The following is a 22,709-nucleotide window of genomic DNA, read 5'->3' on the forward strand; positions in this document are numbered from 1 at the left end:
CATTGGGTTCGGTTGGGTTGGGGGTCCAAATGTGTATGTATCAAGGCATCATTTTAGTGTTATGGTTAGTGGTAGGATTAGAGTTAGGGTCCAGAATTGGGTTAGATGTTTAGTTTAGGGTTAGGTTAGGAATAAAGTGTTAGGCTGGGTTCACACCAGTGTGAATTGGATGTGTGTTTCCCCGTATCCAATTTGCATAGCAGGAGATTGTAACCGACTCTCTATGGAGCCGGTTCACACATCTTTGCAGCAGCTCCGGTGTGAATTGCAGAGGAATCCTGTGTGTCTTATGGTCCGTTTTAAGTCTGAATTCAGCCCAAAATTCGGGCTGAAATCAGACCGAAAGCAGTGAATGGAGACGCAACGCACCCCTGCTGTGAGCCGCTGCGATCTCTAGTGTGAATCCAGCCTTAGGGTTTACTTGTTGACTTGTTGATCTCTTCTCATTAGTCTAGTGCACATATGCATCTACAGTGAGCATATGTTCACCCATCACAGTGTCCAAGCTGCCAAATACAGCTCCTGGTCACTGTTTTACTATTGGAAATCTGTGGGGTTGGCTTCCAATCATGTTACTACTGTGACAGCCAATAACAGTGATGGCAATCATGATCAGGTTCTGCCGCTTGTCATTCAGAACCCCTTAAAGTGGTTGTAAAGGTAAAAGAGTCTTTTACTTTAATTCATTCTCTGCATTGAAGTAATAAACAATTTAATAGTTCCTGCCCCTCAGCCCCCCAGAATTCTTACCTGAGCCCAATCTGGAACCAGCGCTGTGTATGTCTGCAGCAGCTCTTCTACCCTCTCCGCTTTAATGAGCTGGGCTGAGAGCAACAGGAGCCATTGGTTCCTGCTGCTGTCATTCAAAACCTCTGAGCAGAGAGTGGGGAGCGGGTTTGAGCCAGGCTGCATGTCTGAATAGATGCAAACAGTGTAGTTCAGGATCAAACTTGCACAACTGCCCCCATAGGAAGCAGTTTTATATGAGCACACAGAAGGGGGGAGGAGCCAGGATTACCAGCGGGAGACCCCAGAAGAAGAGGATCAGGGTTGCTCTGTGCAAAACCATTGCACAGAGTAGGTAAATATGACATGTTTATTATTTTAATAAAAAAAATCTAAAGCTTTACAATCACCAGTAGGAACTAGAGCCAGAGGGTTAAAGAGGTTTAGGAAATAGTTAAGGAAGTGTTAGGAATTAGTGAGGGAAAGGGTTAAGATTTGCATTCACACCTGACTGTTGGGATTTGGATGCAACATGTCCTGTTTTTTTTTTTGCCTTTTGTCGTGCAACAGCATAGGGAAGGCCAGAAATGTTCAGGTGTGAATGCAGTCTTAGCATTTAATTTATTGTTTTATGTTAGTCAACAAACGCTGAAGCAGAAAATGAATTTACAGCCTATAGATGCCTGTCTTTTTAGCAGCTCAAGTACTTTACTGTTGTATAGCAAGCCATATTACAGAAAAAAAAGATAGAAAAATTACATTGCATCAGCTTCCATTAGATTACATTTCCTGAAAGTTCAGGGCCATTATGCTGTTTCACACCTCTAAGCATCCCATTGAGTACCATAACAGGGCTATCTGAAGTTTGCACACAGAATCTTGGGTAATTTGAAGAAATCAATAGCCATACTTACTTATGTGAGTACAATGGATGTGTGCTCTAGGCTGACTTGCTCAGCATCATCTCTAGCCTTATCCTATATGCATGGATTTAAACCGTGCATCTATTGCTGACTACAGAAATAGCATATCTGTGTTTATTGCCTGTGAGATGCTTAAAAGCTGCTAACCCATCCGTATGATCATTATTGCTGTATAATGATAATAGTGGAATGATATTGTCCGTGCCAATTAAGCTTCACAGCATGCAGAGGAAGGACTTGCTTTAAGTAAAGGTAGGCTACCCGCAAGATATAAAAATCAATGTGCATGATAATTCTGTACATCCAGAAGAAAGAAGGCAAATATTGATGTACATTGGGTTTCAAAAAGATTACTTAGCCAGATGCACCATGGGACTAAAATCTGCCGAACACGCTAGTTAGCAGCAGTGATACAGGAGGACAGTCAAAATTTGAATTGTCTTTATTTCAAAGAAAGCATGCATAGATGATCTGGATATATAATAAAGAATATAAACTTGTATGTAATCTTATCAGTAACCAACTGTGTGATATGCAAGTTGTAATCTCAGAAAATGCTGAGAAAAGAGAATTTCACTAAAGTTTAGCTGGTCACTCAGTGGTCCCTTCGATATTCATGGGACAATTTTGTAGGCTGCCATCATTCTTTATGAGTGTAAAGCCGCGTACACACGGGCGGACTGTCTGGCCAACTAAGTCCGTCAGACAATCCGACAGACAGTCCGTCCTACTTTTGAATGAACGGACTTGACCACACACGATGAACAGACAGTCCGTTGAAAGCTTGCGCGATGACGTGTACAGCACGTACGACGGGACTAGAAATACGACGTCCAATACACTGCAATGCAACCTTCGGCCGTGTAAATCCTTTCTGAGCATGTGCCATACTTAGTCCGTCCAACTTGCCTACTCACGAGCGGACTGTCCGCTGAAACCAAAGTTGGACAGACAATATTACGGAAATTCCGAAAGACTTAGTCCGCCAGACAGTCCGCTGAAAAAGTCCGCTGAAGCCCACACACGAGCGGACTGTCCGCTGAAATGTGTTTCAGCGGACTAAGTTGGACAGACAGTCCGCCTGTGTGTACGCGGCCTTAGATCCCGGGCTTTCATGTTGATGCTTTGACCTCACTGACCCAGGACAAGAATAGAGATGAAGAAGTCTTATATCTCATTTACAGCATGCTTGTGTGGGGTCTATTGAAGCCAGATATTAGCATTCTTAGAATGAGTCTAGGACTTGCATCCCCAACACTTCTCCCATGACAGGTACTGTCCAAATGAATCGTCCACACCCCTCTAAAGTGAGATATCAGCATTTAACTAATGAAAGCCCTATAAACATGTGTGGTCAACACTGTTGACCTATCAACATTATGTAATTAGAAAGCAGCAGTATAGGAACCTGAAATCAAGAGGTCAGCTCTCAAGCTTATCAAGGGGTAAAAATACCAGTCAAGAGACTAGACCCATCCGGCATCAAACCACATTTGCCCTGTTTGGGGTTGCATGGCTATAGTATTAAAGCTCATTCAAGAAAAAGCCAGCATACCAAAAAAAAAATGCAAAAACCTCAAAAGTGTAAAACATTTTTTGAGGTTCAAATACAATTTGATGATTCTTGCTGTTAAAGAGATAACCAAAGTGCTAAGGATAGTGAGGTAAATGTGAAAAAGTACGTCACCCAACTACTCCAAAAATTGTGTAATCTCCGGTCTGGGGGAGGAAAGATGCAAGACTTCACTTTTAATATTTGGCCAACAAACTAAAACCAGCTATTAATGGGAAACATCAGGAAAATACAAATATTCATCCTGGAGTGAGCTAGACAGTCTACACGCCTTTCCACAAAAGGTAAAACTCATTCAGCAGTTTTTTGTTTTTTTTGCATACAGTTATTGTCAAAACATGACGTCTTTAATTATTCATTTTAAAGGGGTTGTAAAGTTTTGTGCTTTTTCACCTTAATGCATCCTATGCATTAAGGTGAAAAAACACCTGGCAGTCACCGGCCCCCCCGGCCCCCCTGTTTTACTTTCCTGAGCCCCTTCATATCCTCGGCGGGAATGCACTCTCCCTCTCTCCAATGGGTCATGGCTCTTGATTTGATAGATTGATAGCAGTGCAGCCATTGGCTTCCGCTGTTGTCAATCAAATCCACTGATGCGGGCACCGGGGGGGGGGGGCAGAGTCCTGCATTCATGTCTGTGGACGCAAGGTAACCTCCTCGGGAGAGCGCTTCTCCTAGGGGGCTATCTGATGCAGGGAGGAGTCACGAGAGCCACCGAGGGACCTCAGAAGAGGAGGTTCGGGGCCACTCTGTGCAAAACGAGCTGCACAGTGGAGGTAAGTATGATATGTTTGTTATTTTTAAAAGATAAAAAAAAACGATCCTTTACAATCACTTTTAAGAAATTTTTACATTCCTTCATAAACAGCGCTCAATAGTAGTTACTAATCACCTTAATGCTTGGTAAGGAGCTTTCCTCTAATGCTGGCATACAGATAATTAGACTTAATAGGTGACTGGTGGATTATCCTGGTTAATGTTCAACTGTTAGTTCAAATCCATGGCAAAGGAAATATGAGCACTCTGTTAAGACCCTATGGGATGCTCAGACAGTATTGAAGAGTAGTGGATGTTTGTTTTCTGGCAGTTTGCATTTCCCAGAACAATTCCAGGTTCTGATATCTGAATGAGTGGAGCGGCGCTGTTATGATGACCATTAGGACAGGACCAAAAGGATCCTGGAATATTAGTATGACAATTTTGATATATGTGTTTGGTCAACAAAATTTGGATAAAAATACCATCATTTATCCGCTCAACCCCAGATGTATGTGTATTCTGTGGTTTGAAATAGATTGGTAATACAATAACATCAAACCACTTATAAAAAAATAAATAAAAAAAATGTCAGTTACAGCTTGACAAGATAATAGTTAGCAATTGGCTAATTAAAAACGGGTACTGGCAAATGGCATGTATAAGGCCACATGCACACAGTATTCTTTTGATGTTTTTTTCCTCACAGGAGAAAAGCAAAAGGAAAAAACCTTTTTAGCATGTTCACGCATTTGATGTTAATGCATTCTATTGACCAGGATATTAATTTATTCTGCCCATTAGAATGTATTAACTGGCAAATACACATAATGAGCCTTGCATTAACATGTATTTTCAGCCTAAATGCTCCTCTTCAAAATGTGCACGTGATGTTTTTTTCTAAAATGCAAACAGAAGAATCAATGCTGTTTTTTTTTTTTTTTTTTTCTTTACGTCCCTGCCTATAAACTCATATAAAAGCCTATGTGTACACAAACACATCAGTTAAAGTGTAGTTCCAGCAATTTTTTTTTACAAATACTGCAGCTGCTGACTTTTAAAATATGGACACTTACCTGTCCAGGGCACCCGCAATGTCAGCATCCGAAACCAATCTGTCCCTCGGCTCTCGGCTCAGTGGAGGCACTGCCATTTTTAGTAGGGGAATCAGGAAGTGAAGCCTTGCGGCTTCACAGCCTGGTTCCCTACTGCTCGTGCGCAAGTCACGCTGCATGATCCCACTGGTCCCTGCTGTCTTCTCTGACCTGTGTGTCTCCCAGAAGACAGCGGGGGGGCGGAGGAGGCGCCAGATATGGGATACCTACGGATACTACGGCTATCTATGCCCAGAAGTAGGAGCAAATACCTGTATTATACAGATATTTGCTCCCCCTCCCCCCTGAAAGGTGCCAAATGTGACACCGGTGGGGGGGGAGGATTCCAAAAAGCGGAAGTTCCATTTTTGGGTGGAACTCCGCTTTAACATGGAGGAGCATTTAGAGGAAGAAAATAAAAAGTCAAACGCCTATAAAACAAGCGTTTTTGAGGTCAAGTGTGCATGAGGCCTAAATTAGTGTATAATAGTGATAGAGGTAGCCCCAGGAACATGGCTTCCGAGGCAGTCCCTTGTAGCAGGGTGGGCAGAGCAGGGAACTCCAGATGTATGTAGTAGACAAAAAATAAATAAATAAAACATACCAGTACAAAAAGAGCCTCTAAACCTTTGAGGGTAATGGAAGGCAGGTTGTTCTAGAAACAAGTCCCTGCATTTCATCTAGACTTGAGTGTGATGTCATTCTGGTTGGTGGGGTTTTGTTTGGCTTTGGCCATCATCGGCTCCTCATGAAACTTCAGATCCTTTCTCTGCTTCAGAGGACTTCCTTGCTTCCCCTAGCCAGGGCTGTTCAGGACTGTGAGGACCCATACCATCATGCTCTCATGCTGCACTGCAGAGCCTCACAGTGCAAAAGTTTTGAGTGCTTTTATCTAATAAAATATCACTCTGTCATCAAACCCATAAACCAGCTCTGGACATGAAGACAACAGGAACAGTCCACTGCTGGAAATATGGGAGTACCTTTTTTTCCAGGGGATCGAAGGATCGGGTGAGTATAGGTGCTGTGCTCACCCCCTAGACCAGTGGTCATCAACCCTGTCCTCAGGGCCCACTAACAGGCCAGGTTTGCAAGATAACTAAAATACATCACAGGTGATATCATTTGCTGCTCAGTGATTGCAGTATTCTAGTCTGCATCTCCCCAAGGTAATACATAAAACCTGGCCTGTTAGTGGGCCCTGAGGACAGGGTTGATGACCACTGCCCTAGACAAAACGCACAGCCCCACTGCATGGGAAAAACACATTTTGCCTGGAGTTGGGCTGTAGGGTCCTAAAGGTGAGTACCAATCAAAATAGCAGTCAGCCCCATGCAGCTGCGGCGTATTTCAGCATGCCATAGACTTTGATAGGCTGCAGGGTGCAAGGCTGGAAGCTGCACCTGTGCCTGCCAGGCACACTAAAATGCCAGGATTGGGCACAGAGGTGGTAAATAAGTATAGACGCTGTGTTTTCCCCTAGACTGTCCTACTGCATGGGGAAAAAAAAAACATTTTCTCTAAAGTTGGGTTTTAGGGCCCTTAAAGTGAGTACCACTCAGTATAGCAATTAAGCCCCGTGCAGCTGAGGCATATATCAGCTTGCCATAGACTTTAATAGGCTGCAGGAGGCAAGGCTGGACACTGCACCTGTGCCTGCCAGGTGCATTAAAATGGCAGGGTTGGGCACACAGGGGTAGATGGCCCATTTGTAACTCAGACAAAAGGTTATTTGGTGTATATCACAACATATATGACTTGTGTGCATGAGTAACTAATAATTTCCAACTATCTCCTGCAATATTAAGACCATTCATTCTACTGTAGAATGTAGAATAAATAAAAGCCTTCCATAAAGCTTAGAATGAGAGAACGAGAGTGACACTGCAAGTGTGTAATGCAATAAACAAACTGTACACAAAGAATATGCTTAATGCTAAAACGCAAAATAACTCAAGAAAATATTTTCCGTGGTATTAAGAAAGCGGTGCCGATAAAAGGAGAACATAAAATGAAATGGAAGCTTAAACGCAGCTCTGACATTAGACTGCAGCCCAGATAAGCCCAGAGTGACACTTCTTTATGCTTCATTTAAAATATGGGCAAACAATAATAAAACCCGAAGATAAAAGAAATGTAATTCACTTAAAGCATGCGAAACTGAAAACTTTGATCCATAAAAAGATAGAATTGTTATCTACAGAGAAACAGCTACAAGTCTTGCACAAAGAATGTCAGCTATTGAATAAGGCGCCTCGTTGATTCTAAAAGGCATTTTCAGTGCCAGGAAAGATAGCCATGGCCCTGTCACTCAGAGGCGACAAAGGAAATACAATGGGCTCATATGAAAAAGGTTCAATTATATTATGATCAATGAACTACATGTCAAAGTGCAGTGCCTGGTGATATACTTAATCGAATTATGTAAGTATTTGTATAGAAACAAAGGGATTTGGGATGTTGGTATGGCGTAGCAGTAATTAAAAAAGCTGTCTTGATATGAGATCGTTGGTTGATAATCTTCAATGTAAAATCGGTTAAGAGAGAAACAAATGTATTTTGAAGAAAAAGTACGAAAGGCCAAGTAAACCCGCAGCTCTATCTGATGGAAATCCATTCTAGTGGTGAAGCTCAGAGTGGTTCCGATAAACTTGACTCTGCAAGATAGCTTGGAATGCACTTTGCATGCAGCCTTCCGAGTCTTCACTTTTACATTTCTATTACTTATATTATTATTATTATCCTATTTTTAGCTGCATTGCTTAGAATTACTAAAGCAAACATTTTGCCCACTGTATTGAATTCATATTTGGTATACTTTATAAATGTGCATGAAGAGGTTCTAAAGCCTAAACATTTTTTACCTTAATTTATTCCTTGCATTAAAGTGGTTCTAAAGCCTAAACATATTTTACCTTAATGCATTCCTTTCATTAAAGTGGTTCTATAGCCTAAACATATTTTATCTTAATGCATTCCTTGCATAAAGGTAAAAAATGTTTAGGTGTCAGAATCCCCCCTCCCCCTTTTTATTTACCTGAGCCCTCGTTCGATCCAGCGCCATGCACATCTGCAGCTTTTCTCTCCCCTCACTTCCGGGTCTCACTGGGTTTGCTGGGGCGCAGGAAGCCATTGGCTCCCAGTGCTGTCAATCAAAGCCAATGATGAGGGAGCTGGGGGTGGGGGCAGGTCCCCCTGCCTGTGTTAGTGGACACAGCAGTGGGGCTCAAGTGCATAGCAGGAAATGGCTTCACGCGGGGGCACTAAACAGAGGGCAAGGGCTAGGAGCGCCGGCCGGGGGACACGAAAAGAGGAGGTTTTCACAGCCACTCTATGCAATTCCATTGCACAGCACAGGTAAGACATGCTTTTTTATTACCCTTAAAATCACTTTAAGGTGAAAAATGTTAGGTAAAAATATGGCCCCCATACTTACCTAATTCGAACCAGTGCTGTGCCCCCTCTGTAGTGCCTCTCCCCTCTCACTTCCTGGTCTCTCAGGATTTGCTGAGGCTATTGGCTCCCACTGCTGTCTATCAAACCCTGTAACAAGCAGGTGGCAGGACCAAGCCATGCTGTCTGTGTCTATGTGTGTGTGCCATAATAGGAAGTGGCTTCCTATGGTGGCGCACTGAAAATGGAAGAGCAAGGAACACTGGAGGGGGACTTGAGAAGAGAAGGTTCAGGTCCGCCCTCTGCACTGAGCAGGTAAGTATATATAAATATAAATATATAAATATATATATATATATATATATATATATATATATATATATATATATATATATATAGATAAAAAATGTATATATATATAATATATATATATATATATATATATATACCGTATATGATTTTACAATCAATTTAATAAAAATGTGGTATATGGGACCACAGCAACCAAACTCAACCTTTATTTAACAAGTAAATTGGTCATTGTGTCTATTGAAAGTTTATTTCCCATTGCTTGCCATAGAGTTATATAGACAGTTTATTTGTACATTAACCACTTCAGCTCCGGACCAATAAATACCTTAAGGACCAGAGGTCTTTTTGCAATTTCGCACTGCGCTGCTTTAACTGGTAATTGCGCGGTCATGCAATATTGCACCCAAACGAAATTTGCGTCCTTTTCTTCCCACAAATAGAGCTTTCTTTTGATGGTATTTGATTGCCTCTGCGATTTTTTTTTTTTGCGATATAAATGGAAAAAGAGCGAAAATTTTGAAAAAAAAAGATATTTTCTTCTTTTTGTTATAAGAAAAATCGAATAAACTAAATTTTAGTCATACATTGAGGGCAAAATGTATTCAGCCACATGTCTTTAGTAAAAAAAATGTCAATAAGCGTATATTTTTTGGTTTGCGCAAAAGTTATAGCGTCTACAAACTAGAGTACATTTTCTGGAATTTACACAGCTTTTAATTTATGACTGCCGATCTCATTTCTTGAGGTGCTAAAATGGCAGGGCAGTACAAATCCCCCCAAATGACCCCATTTTGGAAAGTAGACACCCCAAGGAAATTGCTGATGGGTATGTTGAGCCCATTGAATATTTTTTTTTTTTTGTCCTAAGGGATTGAATAATGACAAAAAAAAAATAAAAATTTTTTTACAAAAAGTTGTCACTAAATGATATATTGCTCACACATGCCATGGTTATATGTGGAATTGCACCCCAAAATATATTCCGCTACTTCTCCCGAGTATGGGGATACCACATGTGTGGGACTTTTTGGGAGTCTAGTCGCGCACGGCACCCCGAAAACCAATCACCACCTTCAGGATTTCTAAGGGTGCAAATTTTTGATTTAACTCCTCACTACCTATCACAGTTTCGAAGGCCATAAAATGCCAAAATAGCACAAAACCCCCCAAAATGACCCCATTTTGGAAAGTAGACACCCCAAGCTATTTACTGAGAGGCATGTTGAGTCCATGGAATATTTTATATTTTGCCACAAGTTGCGGGAATATTACAAACTTTTTTTTTTTGCACCAAGTTGTCACTAAATGATATATTGCTCACACATGCTATGGGCATATGTGAAATGAAACCCCAAAATACATTCTGCTGCTTCTCCTGAGTACGGGGATACCACATGTGTGGGACTTTTTGGGAGTCTAGTCGCGCACGGCACCCCGAAAACCAATCACCACCTTCAGGATTTCTAAGGGTGCAAATTTTTGATTTAACTCCTCACTACCTATCACAGTTTCGAAGTCCATAAAATGCCAAAATAGCACAAACCCCCCCCCCAAATGACCCCATTTTGGAAAGTAGACACCCCAAGCTATTTACTGAGAGGCAAGTTGAGTCCTTGGAATATTTTATATTTTGCCAAAAGTTGCGGGAATATTACAAACTTTTTTTTTTTTTGCACAAAGTTGTCACTAAATGATATATTGCTCACACATGCTATGGGCAGAAGTCAAATTACACCCCAAAATAAATTCTGCTGCTTCTCCCGAGTACGGGGATACCACATGTGGGGGACTTTTTGGGAGCCTAGCCACGTACGGGACCCCGAAAACCAAGCACTGCCTTCCGGATTTGAATATAAAATGCTACCAAAAAACCTGTTAGTGATGGCAGGGATCAGGCCTGACTCTGCGATCGCTGCAGTTATGTGTTTAGTGTTTTGTAAGTGACAGTGATCGATTGATACTGCACTTGGGTGGGCTGGGCAGAGGGGCAAAACGCAGGTGCCAGCAGGTATTTGGGCTGATCCCGCTAACAATGCGTTTTTTTGGAACCCTAAACTGCTGGGGACGCTAGTATAGATCTGATCAGATCAGATATTGATCTGTTCAGATTCTATACCACTACGGGAGGTGTATGCTTTGTGTGTGGGTGTTAGCGGTACTGGCACTAACCTAGCGCTGCCTGGGGCGACGCAGACCCTGACCCTAAAACCTAATTGATATCACCCGCCGGGTGATCAGGGGGTTAAACCTTTATTGGGTAATAAATGGTGGGTGCCCTGATGCTATAAAAAACAAACTAACCAGAGTCACCCGTAACACTTATACGGTGATCAGTGGTGAAAGGGTTAACTAGGAGCAATCAGGGGGTTCAAATTTTTATTAGGTAGTATATGGGGGTCCCTGGCGCTATATAAAAACCTGACGGGGAACCTAAATAACTAACTGGCTAACCAGCGTCACCAGTGACACTTATACTGTGATCGCTGGTGAAAGGGGGTGAAAGGGTTAACTAGCAGCAATCAGGGGGTTAAAACCATTATTGGGTAGTATATCGGGGTACCTAGCGCTATAAAAACCTGGCGGTGAACCTAAAAAAATAACTAGCTACCTAGCGACACTAGCGACACTGATGCAGCGTTCAGAAAAATTATCGCTTAGTGACACTGGCAAAAGGGGGTGAAAGGGTTAACTAGCGGAAATCAGGGGGTTAAAACCATTATTGGGTAGTATATCGGGGTACCTAGCGCTATAAAAACCTGGCGGTGAACCTAAAAAAATAACTAGCTACCTAGCGACTGTAGCGACACTAATGCAGCGATCAGAAAAACGATCGCTTAGTGACACTGGCAAAAGGGGGTGAAAGGGTTAACTAGCGGCAATCAGGGGGTTAAAACCATTATTGGGTAGTATATCGGGGTACCTAGCGATATAAAAACCTGGCGGTGAACCTAAAAAAATAACTAGCTACCTAGCGACACATGCAGCGATCAGAAAAATGATCGCTTAGTGACACTGGCAAAAGGGGGTGAAAGGGTTAACTCTAGGGGCAATCAGGGGGTTAAATCTTTATTGGGGGGTGATAGGGGGCTACCCTGGACCTAACACTAACTGTCCTGACAGTTTTTACTGTCACAACTGACACTGAATGCATTGATCAGTAAAGAAATGATCAATGCAATCAGTGACACTGTGACTGGGGGGAGGGGGGCGGGGGGGGGATCGGGGGGCGATCGGGGGGGGGATCGGGGGGGGGTTTGTGTGCCTGTGTGTACCTACATGTCAGTGTAGTGTTGGTGCACACTTACTTTCTGTCTTCTCCTCGTAGTCCGATCAAAAAGACCGCCCCGAGGAGAATGACATCACTTCCTCCTTCCTGTGTAAACAATACACAGGGGAGGAAGCTTCTCATTGGCCAGGAGCGATCCAGAGGGGGTGGCCGAAAACCAACGGCCATCCCCTCATCACGGAGCGCTCCTGGACCGAATCGGACCGCCGTAACCACCGGAAGGGGTTCCGATCGGACCCCCCACCCGCTGGAAGGCAATCACGTAGATGTACGTGATTGTGCCTGCCTGTGCCATTGTGCTGACGTACATTGGCAATACGGCGGTCCTTAAGTGGTTAATTATTACAAGTATTTTTTATACAGTGCCACCAATTTACACAGCTTCTTATCCCCTTGTGGAGTCTTCCATTTGTGGATGGACATTTTATGGTTACACAAGCGATCACATTGCTATAATCTTTTTATATGGACTATAAACTGAAAGACCTATGAATAAATGGTTGTGGAACGAATCATCTGAGTTTCCATTATTTCTTATGGAGAAATTTGCTTTGATATAAGAGTGCTTTGGATTACAAGTATGCTTCAGGAACGAATTATGCTCGCAATCCAAGGTTTTACTGTAATATTTTCAGCAATTCTTTTTTTTTTTTTTCACCACTGAAAAGCTCTTACTTGATGCTGCCTTAATATGAAGTAATTTGGCCATAAAAGCAGACAGAGAGATAACGGAAGAACAGTGATTGAACATTTCTTAAAAGTAATCACAGTGATGCTCTGTTTAAATGTCATTTGGAACCCTCAGTATGAGCAAACCAAGAAAAATGATTCTTTCCCTTAAAATAATCTTGTTGCGTTAATTTCAATTCTCGGGCTCCACAGGAGTCTGTATGTGTAGTGCTGTTTCTTAAATATTAATGAAAAGTGGACAAAGGGTTTTTACGTCTGAAACTTAAATCTAATTTCTGAAGCATTACATTTTATTGCATGCTTTAAAGCTCAATGGAAAGTCAATATCAGATAGGGACCACATACAGTTGTATTGGACCATGTTATCAAATGCTGAAAGTGCACACTCAAGCAAAGGGATGAGATAAAAAATATAAGAGAATTAGAATAAAAAAAAAAAAAAAAGATGCCAAAGCAGTTTTAAAATTGTGCATTTTAACCACATAAGTACCGGACTATTTGGCTGACAAAAGACCAGATCGTTTTTTACGATTCGGCACTGCGTCGATTTAACTGACATTTGCGCGGTCGTGCGACGTGGCTCCCAAACAAAATTGACGTCCTTTTTTTTCCCACAAATAGAGCTTTCTTTGGGTGGTATTTGATCAATTCTGCAGTTTCTATTTTTTGCACTATAAACAAAAAATAGTGACAATTTTGAAAAAAAAAACACATTATTTTTTACTGTTTGATATAATAAATATCCCCAAAAAGTATATAAAAAAAAAAATTTTTCCTCAGTTTAGGCCGATATGTATTCTTCTAAATATTTTTGGTAAAAAAAAAACACAATAAGAAAAACACAATAAGCGTTTATTAATTGGTTTGCGCAAAAGCTATAACATCTACAAAATAGGGGATAGTTTTATGGCATTTTTTACTAGGTGGCGAGCAGCGATTTTTAGCATGACTGCAACATTATGGCGGACAGATCGGACACTTTTGGTGCTATTTTGGGACTATTCACATTTATACAGCGAACAGTGCGATTAAAAATGCATTGATTACTGTGTAAATGTGACTGTCAGTGAAGGGGTTAACCACTAGGTGGCATTGTAGGGGTTAAGTGTGTCCTAGGGAGTGATTCTAACTGTGGGGGCGGAGGAGCTATGTGTGATGCATCACTGATCACCGCTTCCAATTACAGGGAGCTGTGATCGGTGTCAGTGTCATTAGGCAGAACGGGGAGATGCTTGTTTACATCAGCATTTCCCCATTCTTCCTCTCTGTGAGAAGATTGCGGGTATCCCTGCGGATATCGAATCCGCGGGACCCGCGATCACACTCACGAAGCTCACGGCATGTGCAAGCGTGCCCGCAAACCGCTTCTTAAAGGGCAATGTACAGGTAATGTTAATATGCCAACATTGCACAGAGCAGGTAAGTATAACATGTTTATAATTTTTTTTTAAATAGCCTTTGCAAGAGCTTTAATCTCAAGGTTGGCATCACTGCCGGGACAAGGTCATCTAGAGCCCAGGGCAAACATACCAAACTGCAACCCCCCCCCCCCCCCCAAGATCCATGAGAATTATGTTTCAGCAAAAATCCCCCCCCAATAAAAAATTAAGCACCAATCCAAATGCTTAATCCCTAAGCATAAATCCCCCCTCCCCAGTAAAATAATCTCCCCTGCCAGCACTATTCTTTGCTCCCATCTCGTCTCCAAACACAAATACTCTCACCACATCCTCCCAGCACAAATCCCCCTCCCAAAAAATTCCCCTCCTAGCATAAATACACCACAATCATCAGTACTAGCACAAATCCCCCCCCCAAAAAAAACCCTTCTAGCACAAATTCCCTCCCCTTCTACCATATCACCTCTTTTAGCGCAAACCCCCAAATCCCACTCTCCTGGCACAAATCTTCTTCCCCCACCCCCCAAAACAAATCCCCTCAAATTGCCATTATTAGCACACACCCCTAATTTCCCCTCCTAGAACAATTCTTATCCCCGCCACCCTCCAAATTCCCACTCCCAACACAAATCCCTCCAATCACCCCTCCATCTCACATGATCCCACACTGCCCAGGATAGCTGCGCCTTCTGCCCACCCCTTCTCCCAACCCTGGTTGGCATCAAACTTTAAAGCATAATTACAGTTAGATAGCTATACACACTATTGAAATACATATATGCTTACTGTCAAAATAACAAATGCATTTCTTATTAGTAGCGAAATCCGTGCAAATCAATTTTGTAATTCTTCTATATCAAATGGTGCATTGCCTTTTATACCAAGCAGGGAGAATATGAAAGCTGATTCAAAATTTCTCTAATGCCGTGTTCGGCCAACAAAAGACTGATGAGAGCTTTTGGTCGGAAAATGCGATCATGTGTATGCTCCATCAGACTTTTGCTGGCCAAAAAGATGAGCTTTTTGGTCGGAAAAAGTTCCCATCCGAAAATGCGCTTGTATGTATGCAATTTTGACGCGCAAATACTCACGCATGCTCAGATTCAACTACGAAACGGAAGCTATTGGCTACCGGTTATTGAACTTCCTTTTTCTAGTCCCGTCATACATGTTGTACGTCACCGCGTTCTTGACGGTTGGAATTTGGTGTGACCGTGTGTATGCAAGACAGCTTGAGTGAAATCCTGCTGGAATTCCGTCGGGAAAACCATCAGTGCATTTCTTATTAGTGGTGAAATCCATGCCGGAATTCCGTCGGGAAAGCCATCAGAGCTTTTTCCGACCAAAACTCCGATCGTGTATACGCGGCATAAGAGGATGTTTTCTACCTATACCAATGGAGAGTTTGAACCATGTTATCAAGTTGCTTTGAAAAATTTCCTTAACCACGTTAGTTTTTTTTTTTTTCATAGCTCTTGTTTAAGAAGGGGAGCCTTCATTCTGTTGAGCTCTTTCACTGGATATTTGGTTCTAATCTAAAAGCAAAAACAAGTTTACACTATTATTCAGGCCAGTTCAAAGTCCCTTTGAAAAAGCAGCAGTAGGTAACATCAATCAAAAGCTGCTTTCCACTGAAAGGTTGAATAGGTAAGTAAGATAATTGTGGAAATGGGCTCCGCGTGAGAGGCATTCCAGCAGGTGGAACATTGATTTACCTAGCATTTAAATTCATTGCCCTGTTTCCATTTTAGAGCTACATTGTTAATATAATCTTGGCTTTTTTTTTTTTTTGGCCAATCACACTGAGCGAGAAAATAAAAGCTTATCGACAGCAGACAGGGAAGTTATGCTTCTCCAAAGGAATGCTTCGTTTGTAACATTTAAAGGCCTTGTAATCCTAAAATGAAAATGGCATCCCATGTAGAAGAGTTATCAAGAACATTGGATCTGTATTGTCTCTATAGTTATTTTGCACTTATTGGATTTTCAATAAGTTACAATAAAATTGACCCTCGGTAATGGTCACTTTGAATACAAATCTAGATGAGCTCTTTCCCAGACATAAGCTTAAAAGCATCCGCAGGACCCTCTGTAATGTAAATCTAACCTCTGGAAACTACAGTATGGCTTCTAGTTACCATAAAAGAGATGGATGTGGGAATAAGAACTCTCTATCATTTCCTAGGGTCCTTCAGCATTGACTTTTTTTATTTTAGTAGTGTAGTGAGTAGTGGAGTTCTAAAGTTTTTTTTTATTTTTTTTATACTGACTAACTATTTTTATAAAAATTACAAAGCACCAAATACATTAATTCATCTACAATAGAAAAATATGCATTGCCCACATATTGGGAAAACATGATTGACCAGCTAAAACATTTTTTCCACGGTGCAGCTTGGAAATCCTAAAATATTTGATCATTTCTAGGTTTATATTTAATTTAATATGACAAACTTTAAAATTATTTAATAAAGCTAATAGGAAGTGAAGAGTACATATTAAAGCAGAATTTCAGTCCATCTCATTAAGTGACATCACACCCCCGGGCGCTTCCATTATGCGTAGATGCGCCCACAGGCTTTGTCTGCCCTTTGGGTCCTGGCAGAGGCCATCAGCACATCTGCGCACACTTGGGGAAAATGCCGCCCATGTGCAAAGACAGAAAAGGCTTCCAGCTTTGTCATTAGCAGTCTTTTTGCATGCACAACAAAAACCCACATGTGTGCACATACTGGGTGCCAGTGGCTCATGTGCATATGTGCTGCAGGCTCTCTAGGGATTAAAGCCCTGTGGCACATCTGCGCACATGCTCGGAGTTGGTGACAACCCAGATAGCAAGGATAACTTGCCACAAATTTGTAGCAGTGTTGAATTGTAAGCCTGTTAACTTGCTGTACATTTTCACTGGCAAGTTGCAGACTTGCAGAGCACTTGAAGCACAGGTTTAGTTGACACTTTTCCCATTTGTAGCAAATTTGCGTGACAAGTCTCAAGAGAAGTTGCAGTGGTGAGTCTACAGCAAGAGCTCTGCAAGTCTACAGCATGAAAGTTCTGCCACAGTGACCCCTGTGGTGGGATGACTATTGCACAACATAACTGAACCAGAACTTGCAGCAAACTTGCAGAATGTTTGCAACCAAAGTTGATCTGGAGTCATGCAATGCGGACTTGCTGCAATTGTACAACAAACTTGTGAAGCCTGACAAGTCTAGCAATAGCTTAGCAAGTCATTTTTGAACGTGCAGCACAATTGCTTGCTGTCTTGGAAAGTAGGCAAGATGGGAGGAAAAGCAGCACACAGTCCTAAAAAAAAGGAAAGTCCATTGGTAAGTTTTTCCAATGTTGATTCAAAGACCTAAATACATTTCTGACTCATACCAGGAGTTTTGCATTTCCTCTGACTTTCCTAACTGCATACGTTCCCAGCCAGTGACTTGAATAGAATTGAAGTCAAATACAACCAGGCAGCTAGCATTTTTAAAGGTGTATGAGGAAAGGCAAGCTCAATATTTTGTCAGCATCGGTTTCCTTTAATTATTAGTAAGATATTAATAAGTCCACTGGTCCTGACCAATTTTTTAGTTGTCCAATATTCCATAATTCTGCTCTGATTTGGTTGAAATATTTGTGAATAGCAATCTAGAGTAAAAGTCTTCATTGGGTATTTCAAGGGACTGTGGTGTTTCTTCTGTATTTGTTTTTCTTTATTATTTATTTATTCAGATTCTATTGTTTATTCTATTTTTTTTTTATTAATGTTATTTTATTCGAATTGTTAATTTTTTTATTTGACCTCACTGCTTTGGTTGCAAATCCGTCCCCTAAAACTAAGCTCCAGGCAGCAACAGCTAAATACACAACATCATTTTATACATATAAAGGAACTATTTTTCCTGCCAAAGAATTTATATTTCTGTCCATTCGTTGCTAAAATTTGCACAGAACTGCCTGATAGGGCAGGAAAACATATTTTTCTCTACTGCAGGTAAGTCACACTTACAGGTTTCCTCCCCACCACCAATCTGTGACTAGACAGGACATGGAGAATCGGTGGACTAATGACATCATCTCTTTGTCACAGTTGGGTTTATTCACTAAAGCTGGGGACAGCAAAATTCGGTGCACTTCTGCATAGAAACCAATTAGCCTCCAGGTTTTATTGTCAAAGCTTAATTAAACACACTAAAGTTAGAAGATGATTAACTACCATTAGGTTCTTTCTCAGAGAATAGGTGCAGCAACCCCCCCCCCCCCTTTCAGAGTCACCCCTTTCCTCCGCCCCTAGAGCCAGCAAAAATAGATCGCCTAACAACAGTGGACCACCCGCAACAAAAAACTCCTGGCAGCAACAGTAGATTTCTCTACAGCCAGCATCAATAGACTCCTCCTTTAACAGTAGATCATTTGCAGCAACAACTGACTGCCCCATAGCAACATAAGACCCACCTCCAGCAACAATAGGTTCCCCACCAGCAACAGTAGACCTCTTCAGCAACAATAGACCCCCTGCAAAAAGAGATCCCCTCCAGCTAGAATAGGTCCCCCAGCAATCAGCATCAATAGACCCTGAAGTACACCCCAGCAACCCCTTACCATTACATACAGCCAGTCCTTTACATACAGCATTCCCACTAAAAAAAGTCCTGGCTACCATGCACAGCTTCATTAGATTCAGAGTGCTCCAGTTTTAGTAAATCTACCCCTCTGCTCTCTTTTCCTGTCAACATGCATACATCTACCTGGAGTTCAGCTTTATTTATTGAACAAGTTATTTGATGTTGACTGAAATCAATGTGTCTTAGCTGGTTTTAATTAGTCACCCATCTGTGTAGACTAGACATGTGAGTACTGCAGGGGATGAGCTGGCAGCCATGATTATGACTCTAATTTTATCAATTTTCCATTGGATTTGTACAAAGTGCTTTAGCAGCAGTTATTATGGTGGTTTTTCAATGCTTCAAGACCTTTGCCAAGATCACTTTTACAGTTGCTGCCTTTCTCCATAATTTTACACAGTAATAACCAATTCTCTTTTCCTTTTTTTTTCTTTAGTAAACCCAACAAGAGCAGGTGGGAGAGATATTCCAGGCTCGGCGGAGGTCATCAGGGAATCTAGCAGCACAACCGGCATGGTCGTTGGCATAGTAGCTGCCGCCGCCCTGTGCATCCTCATCCTCCTTTACGCCATGTACAAGTACCGAAACAGGGATGAAGGCTCCTATCATGTTGATGAGAGTCGAAACTACATCAGTAACTCAGCGCAGTCCAATGGGGCTGTGATTAAGGAAAAACAACCCAGCAGCGCTAAAAGTTCAAACAAAAATAAGAAAAACAAGGACAAAGAATATTACGTCTGATCCCAGCCGCTTAACGAACACGTGTATAGAAATAGTCTTCATTTTATCTGAGACATAAAATTTAACAAACTTATTTACTTTACTTTTTATGAAGCACATTGAAAATATAAAAAAATAAATAAAGAAGACAGGGAATGCGATCAGAAAGGAAAGACTGTTTTTAAAAAAAAAATGTAAAAACAAATGAAAAAAATATATATAAAACAAGCACATCACGTTGTTGTTTCCCAGAAACAGGAGCCACTTAAGATACCCAACTATCTACAGTGTTTTCGTATATTCTGCCCATCCATTTAATGCGGTTGGAATGTTTTGGAAAGACGTTGAGTAGACAAAGCATTCTTCAAGCACAGAAAAAAAAAAAATATACAACTTGGAGGCACAATTCAAAATTTTAAATATAAATTCCAATTCCGTTCAGGCACAACTAAATGAAACAAAAAATAAAGAAGCTACCTATGATTCTGGATGCAGCCAAAGTGCTTGTGCCCTCTTCATCGTGGAAGTATGTACGCCAGCGAAAAACTTGTCTGAACTTGCAAACCGCTGTGGCTTGTGACAATGGGGCAGCGAAGCAACCATGGAGACATGTCTGGTACAAAAAGCTGGCTTTTCTGAAAAACTTTAAAAAAGAAAAAACTTTCACAAAGACCCCTTTCTGGTTGTGAAGAGTATGTTACGGAGGCCTTATTTTCACAAATACGGAACATAAGGCCCTTTTTCAAAATTAAAACAAGAGGGATAGATGCAATCATTGAAAATTTTCATGCACGCTTAATATGTTACTACATATGTTTATATAAAACACATCTATATGTGCTTTCTGGACTGTGATAAGTGATGTTTTATAGCCTGTTGTATAGACAATGCAAAATATATCTGCTCTTCAGCCATTTTTGGTAAACTCAATGTTCTAAGTGTTGCTAGGTATAGACAGTTTTCCAATGTCTGACCCAACAGACATATTTCAGTTTCTTGCTGCCATTACCCAATTTGTATCTTTTATTTTAAAAATTCTTGTGAGTATGCCGCTGGGGGATGTGTATGAATGTAAAAAAAAAAATTAAAAAAATGTTAATATTATACAGCACAATAGCCAACATTCCACTGCAGCCAAGTTCCAGTATGGCAAGCCACAAGGTGTGAAGATATCTAACTTTCTCCAAACAAATTTAAAAAGTCCGGCATAATGTAATTCTTTATGCTAGCTAATTAACTGTAAGGACCTTTTATTTTTTTTTAACTATGACATGACATGCCTTTTATGCGTTTAATTAAATAATAAAAAAAATAATGGACCTTGAATTTATGTTAAAAAAAAAAGTATTAAATACGATTGATACACATGAACAGAAAGTGGTGTTCATGTTGATTATGGCTTGGGAATGTCTGCAGTTTTTTCACTGCAAGTAAATGTGTTTATGTGTCCTTTCTCCGAACATATATTGTTTAAAAAAAAAATATTTTTGGCTTGAATTAAAAATATAATTAGTAATCTTGTAGATATAATAGTTGTCTTTCTCATAAGAACATGAAAAATTGTAAGCAAAATAGAGTACTATCCTAACATAAAATGGAATTGTTTTCATATATTTAAAAAAAAAAATGTATTTTTCTGTAAATCACAATTTTTGGAGTTATAAAGCAAATTAATATATAGTAATGCATTAAAAATTCTTAAGCTTTGCTGAATTAAGCTTGTTGCAAAAGACTTGAGAGTAACATATCACTCAAGAGGAAATGCAAAGAGAATATATTAACCTAAAAGTCGGTACTTCAAGAGAACTCTTCTCACTTGAAGGTCTCCTGAGAAGAGAGTGAATGTTCACACATTATAGACAGGAAGAATTTTAAATTAATTTCAACAGAAGAGGTAACAAAGCAAAAGAGCTTGTTTTATTTACCAGGTAACTTTGAAAAAATCCTTAAAATCTAGACATGTTCTCTCAAGCTCACAGAAAAAGAAGAAGAAAAAAAAACAATAGAATTGATAAAAATATTAGTAGGGCTTCCACATACCATTAGACCTGATTTTTGCAAGAGTGTTTTGATCACTCCCCAAAGCCAGTAGCTTGTAGAAGAACAGGGTGCATCAAATAACTTTTCCTGCTACAAATCTCCATCTGGACACTAGAGAAAGTCAACTGTACTCAGGGATAAAAAGTTATTTAATGCTGTATTGCACAAAAACGTGTGAAAGGTCCAGTCATGATTATAGTTCTCTAAAAAAAAAAAAAAAATGATGAAAAGATGTAGAATAAACAATTGTGGTCCAAACAAGACTTGCCAAATTGATAAGATTAACATGCTATGATAGCAAAGTACTACAAGTCTTTTATAAAGTATTTTATTTTATGTAATCAAAATGTCAAATGTCAATTGTTTCTTTGTATACATCTATTTTGCCAACACTTTTTATCTTTGATAATCATTTATACCATAATTCTGAGCTACTATTTCAGTTATATAATTATGTTACTGACATTTTTGCATTTATTTGTAGTACCATTGCTTAAGATTTGTTTTAGATATTCAGTCAAACTATGTATGCAATTTTGCTATAGCATTTCAAACGTCATCATTGTTAATCCTTTCATAGAATGAGGATTCATCTGACGCATTTTGATGCGTTGTGTCCCAGGTCCCTTTCATTGAAAGGGTAGGTACATTTTATATTCTGCAACAGGGTTTTACTTTTCTTTTCTTTTTTTTTTTTCTTTTTCCCTGTATATTAGCTGTACTTAGTCTGGATGAGGTGGCTTATTTCCAATTCTGTAATGTGTTGCCTTTACAACAAAATCAAAAAAGTGTGAGATGATTCATCCCCAAAAAATCAAACCAAGAGGCCCAAAGCCAGTTTATTGTGTTTGTGTGATAGATATTGAAAATGAAATTTATTTTGTTGCAAGGCCAATTTATCCATTACTGGAAATGCTAAGCAAGTGGAATTTATTGTTTTGTTAATAAAATGTTTCTTAATACATTGCTTTGTTTTCATTTTCACAAGAGATGTAAAATGAAAAAAACTATATGATATGGACAACACGGGAAAAAAAACGTTAAGTTTAAGTCTGTAGGTAATTTTAAGGGCTAAACCCGAGACAATAAAAACTAAAAAAATTAGACACTAGCTCCAATTTCAAGACACACAGGGGTTGATTTACTAAAACTGGAGAGTGCAAAATCTGGTGGAGCTCTG

At 40.3% G+C, this 22,709-nt stretch overlaps 1 protein-coding gene across 37 annotated transcripts in view; it reads left to right on the forward strand.

Moving 5' to 3' along the window:
* Positions 1-22,491, forward strand: part of NRXN1 (neurexin 1) — a 1,923,519-nt gene extending 1,901,028 nt beyond the window's left edge. For all 37 annotated transcript variants that reach the window (XM_077485574.1, XM_077485592.1, XM_077485575.1 and 34 more), the window contains one exon: positions 19,206-22,491. In XM_077485574.1, the coding sequence (XP_077341700.1) occupies positions 19,206-19,510 (305 nt within the window). In that variant the 3' untranslated portion in view covers positions 19,511-22,491. The remainder of the gene's footprint in view (positions 1-19,205) is intronic.
* Positions 22,492-22,709: the final 218 nt, after the last annotated feature.

The sequence above is a fragment of the Lithobates pipiens genome, unplaced genomic scaffold (genome assembly GCF_037356315.1).
Source record: "Lithobates pipiens isolate NorthernLeopardFrog02 unplaced genomic scaffold, aLitPip1_a1.2 Scaffold_18, whole genome shotgun sequence".
In the NCBI taxonomy this organism is placed as follows: Eukaryota; Metazoa; Chordata; class Amphibia; order Anura; family Ranidae; genus Lithobates; species Lithobates pipiens.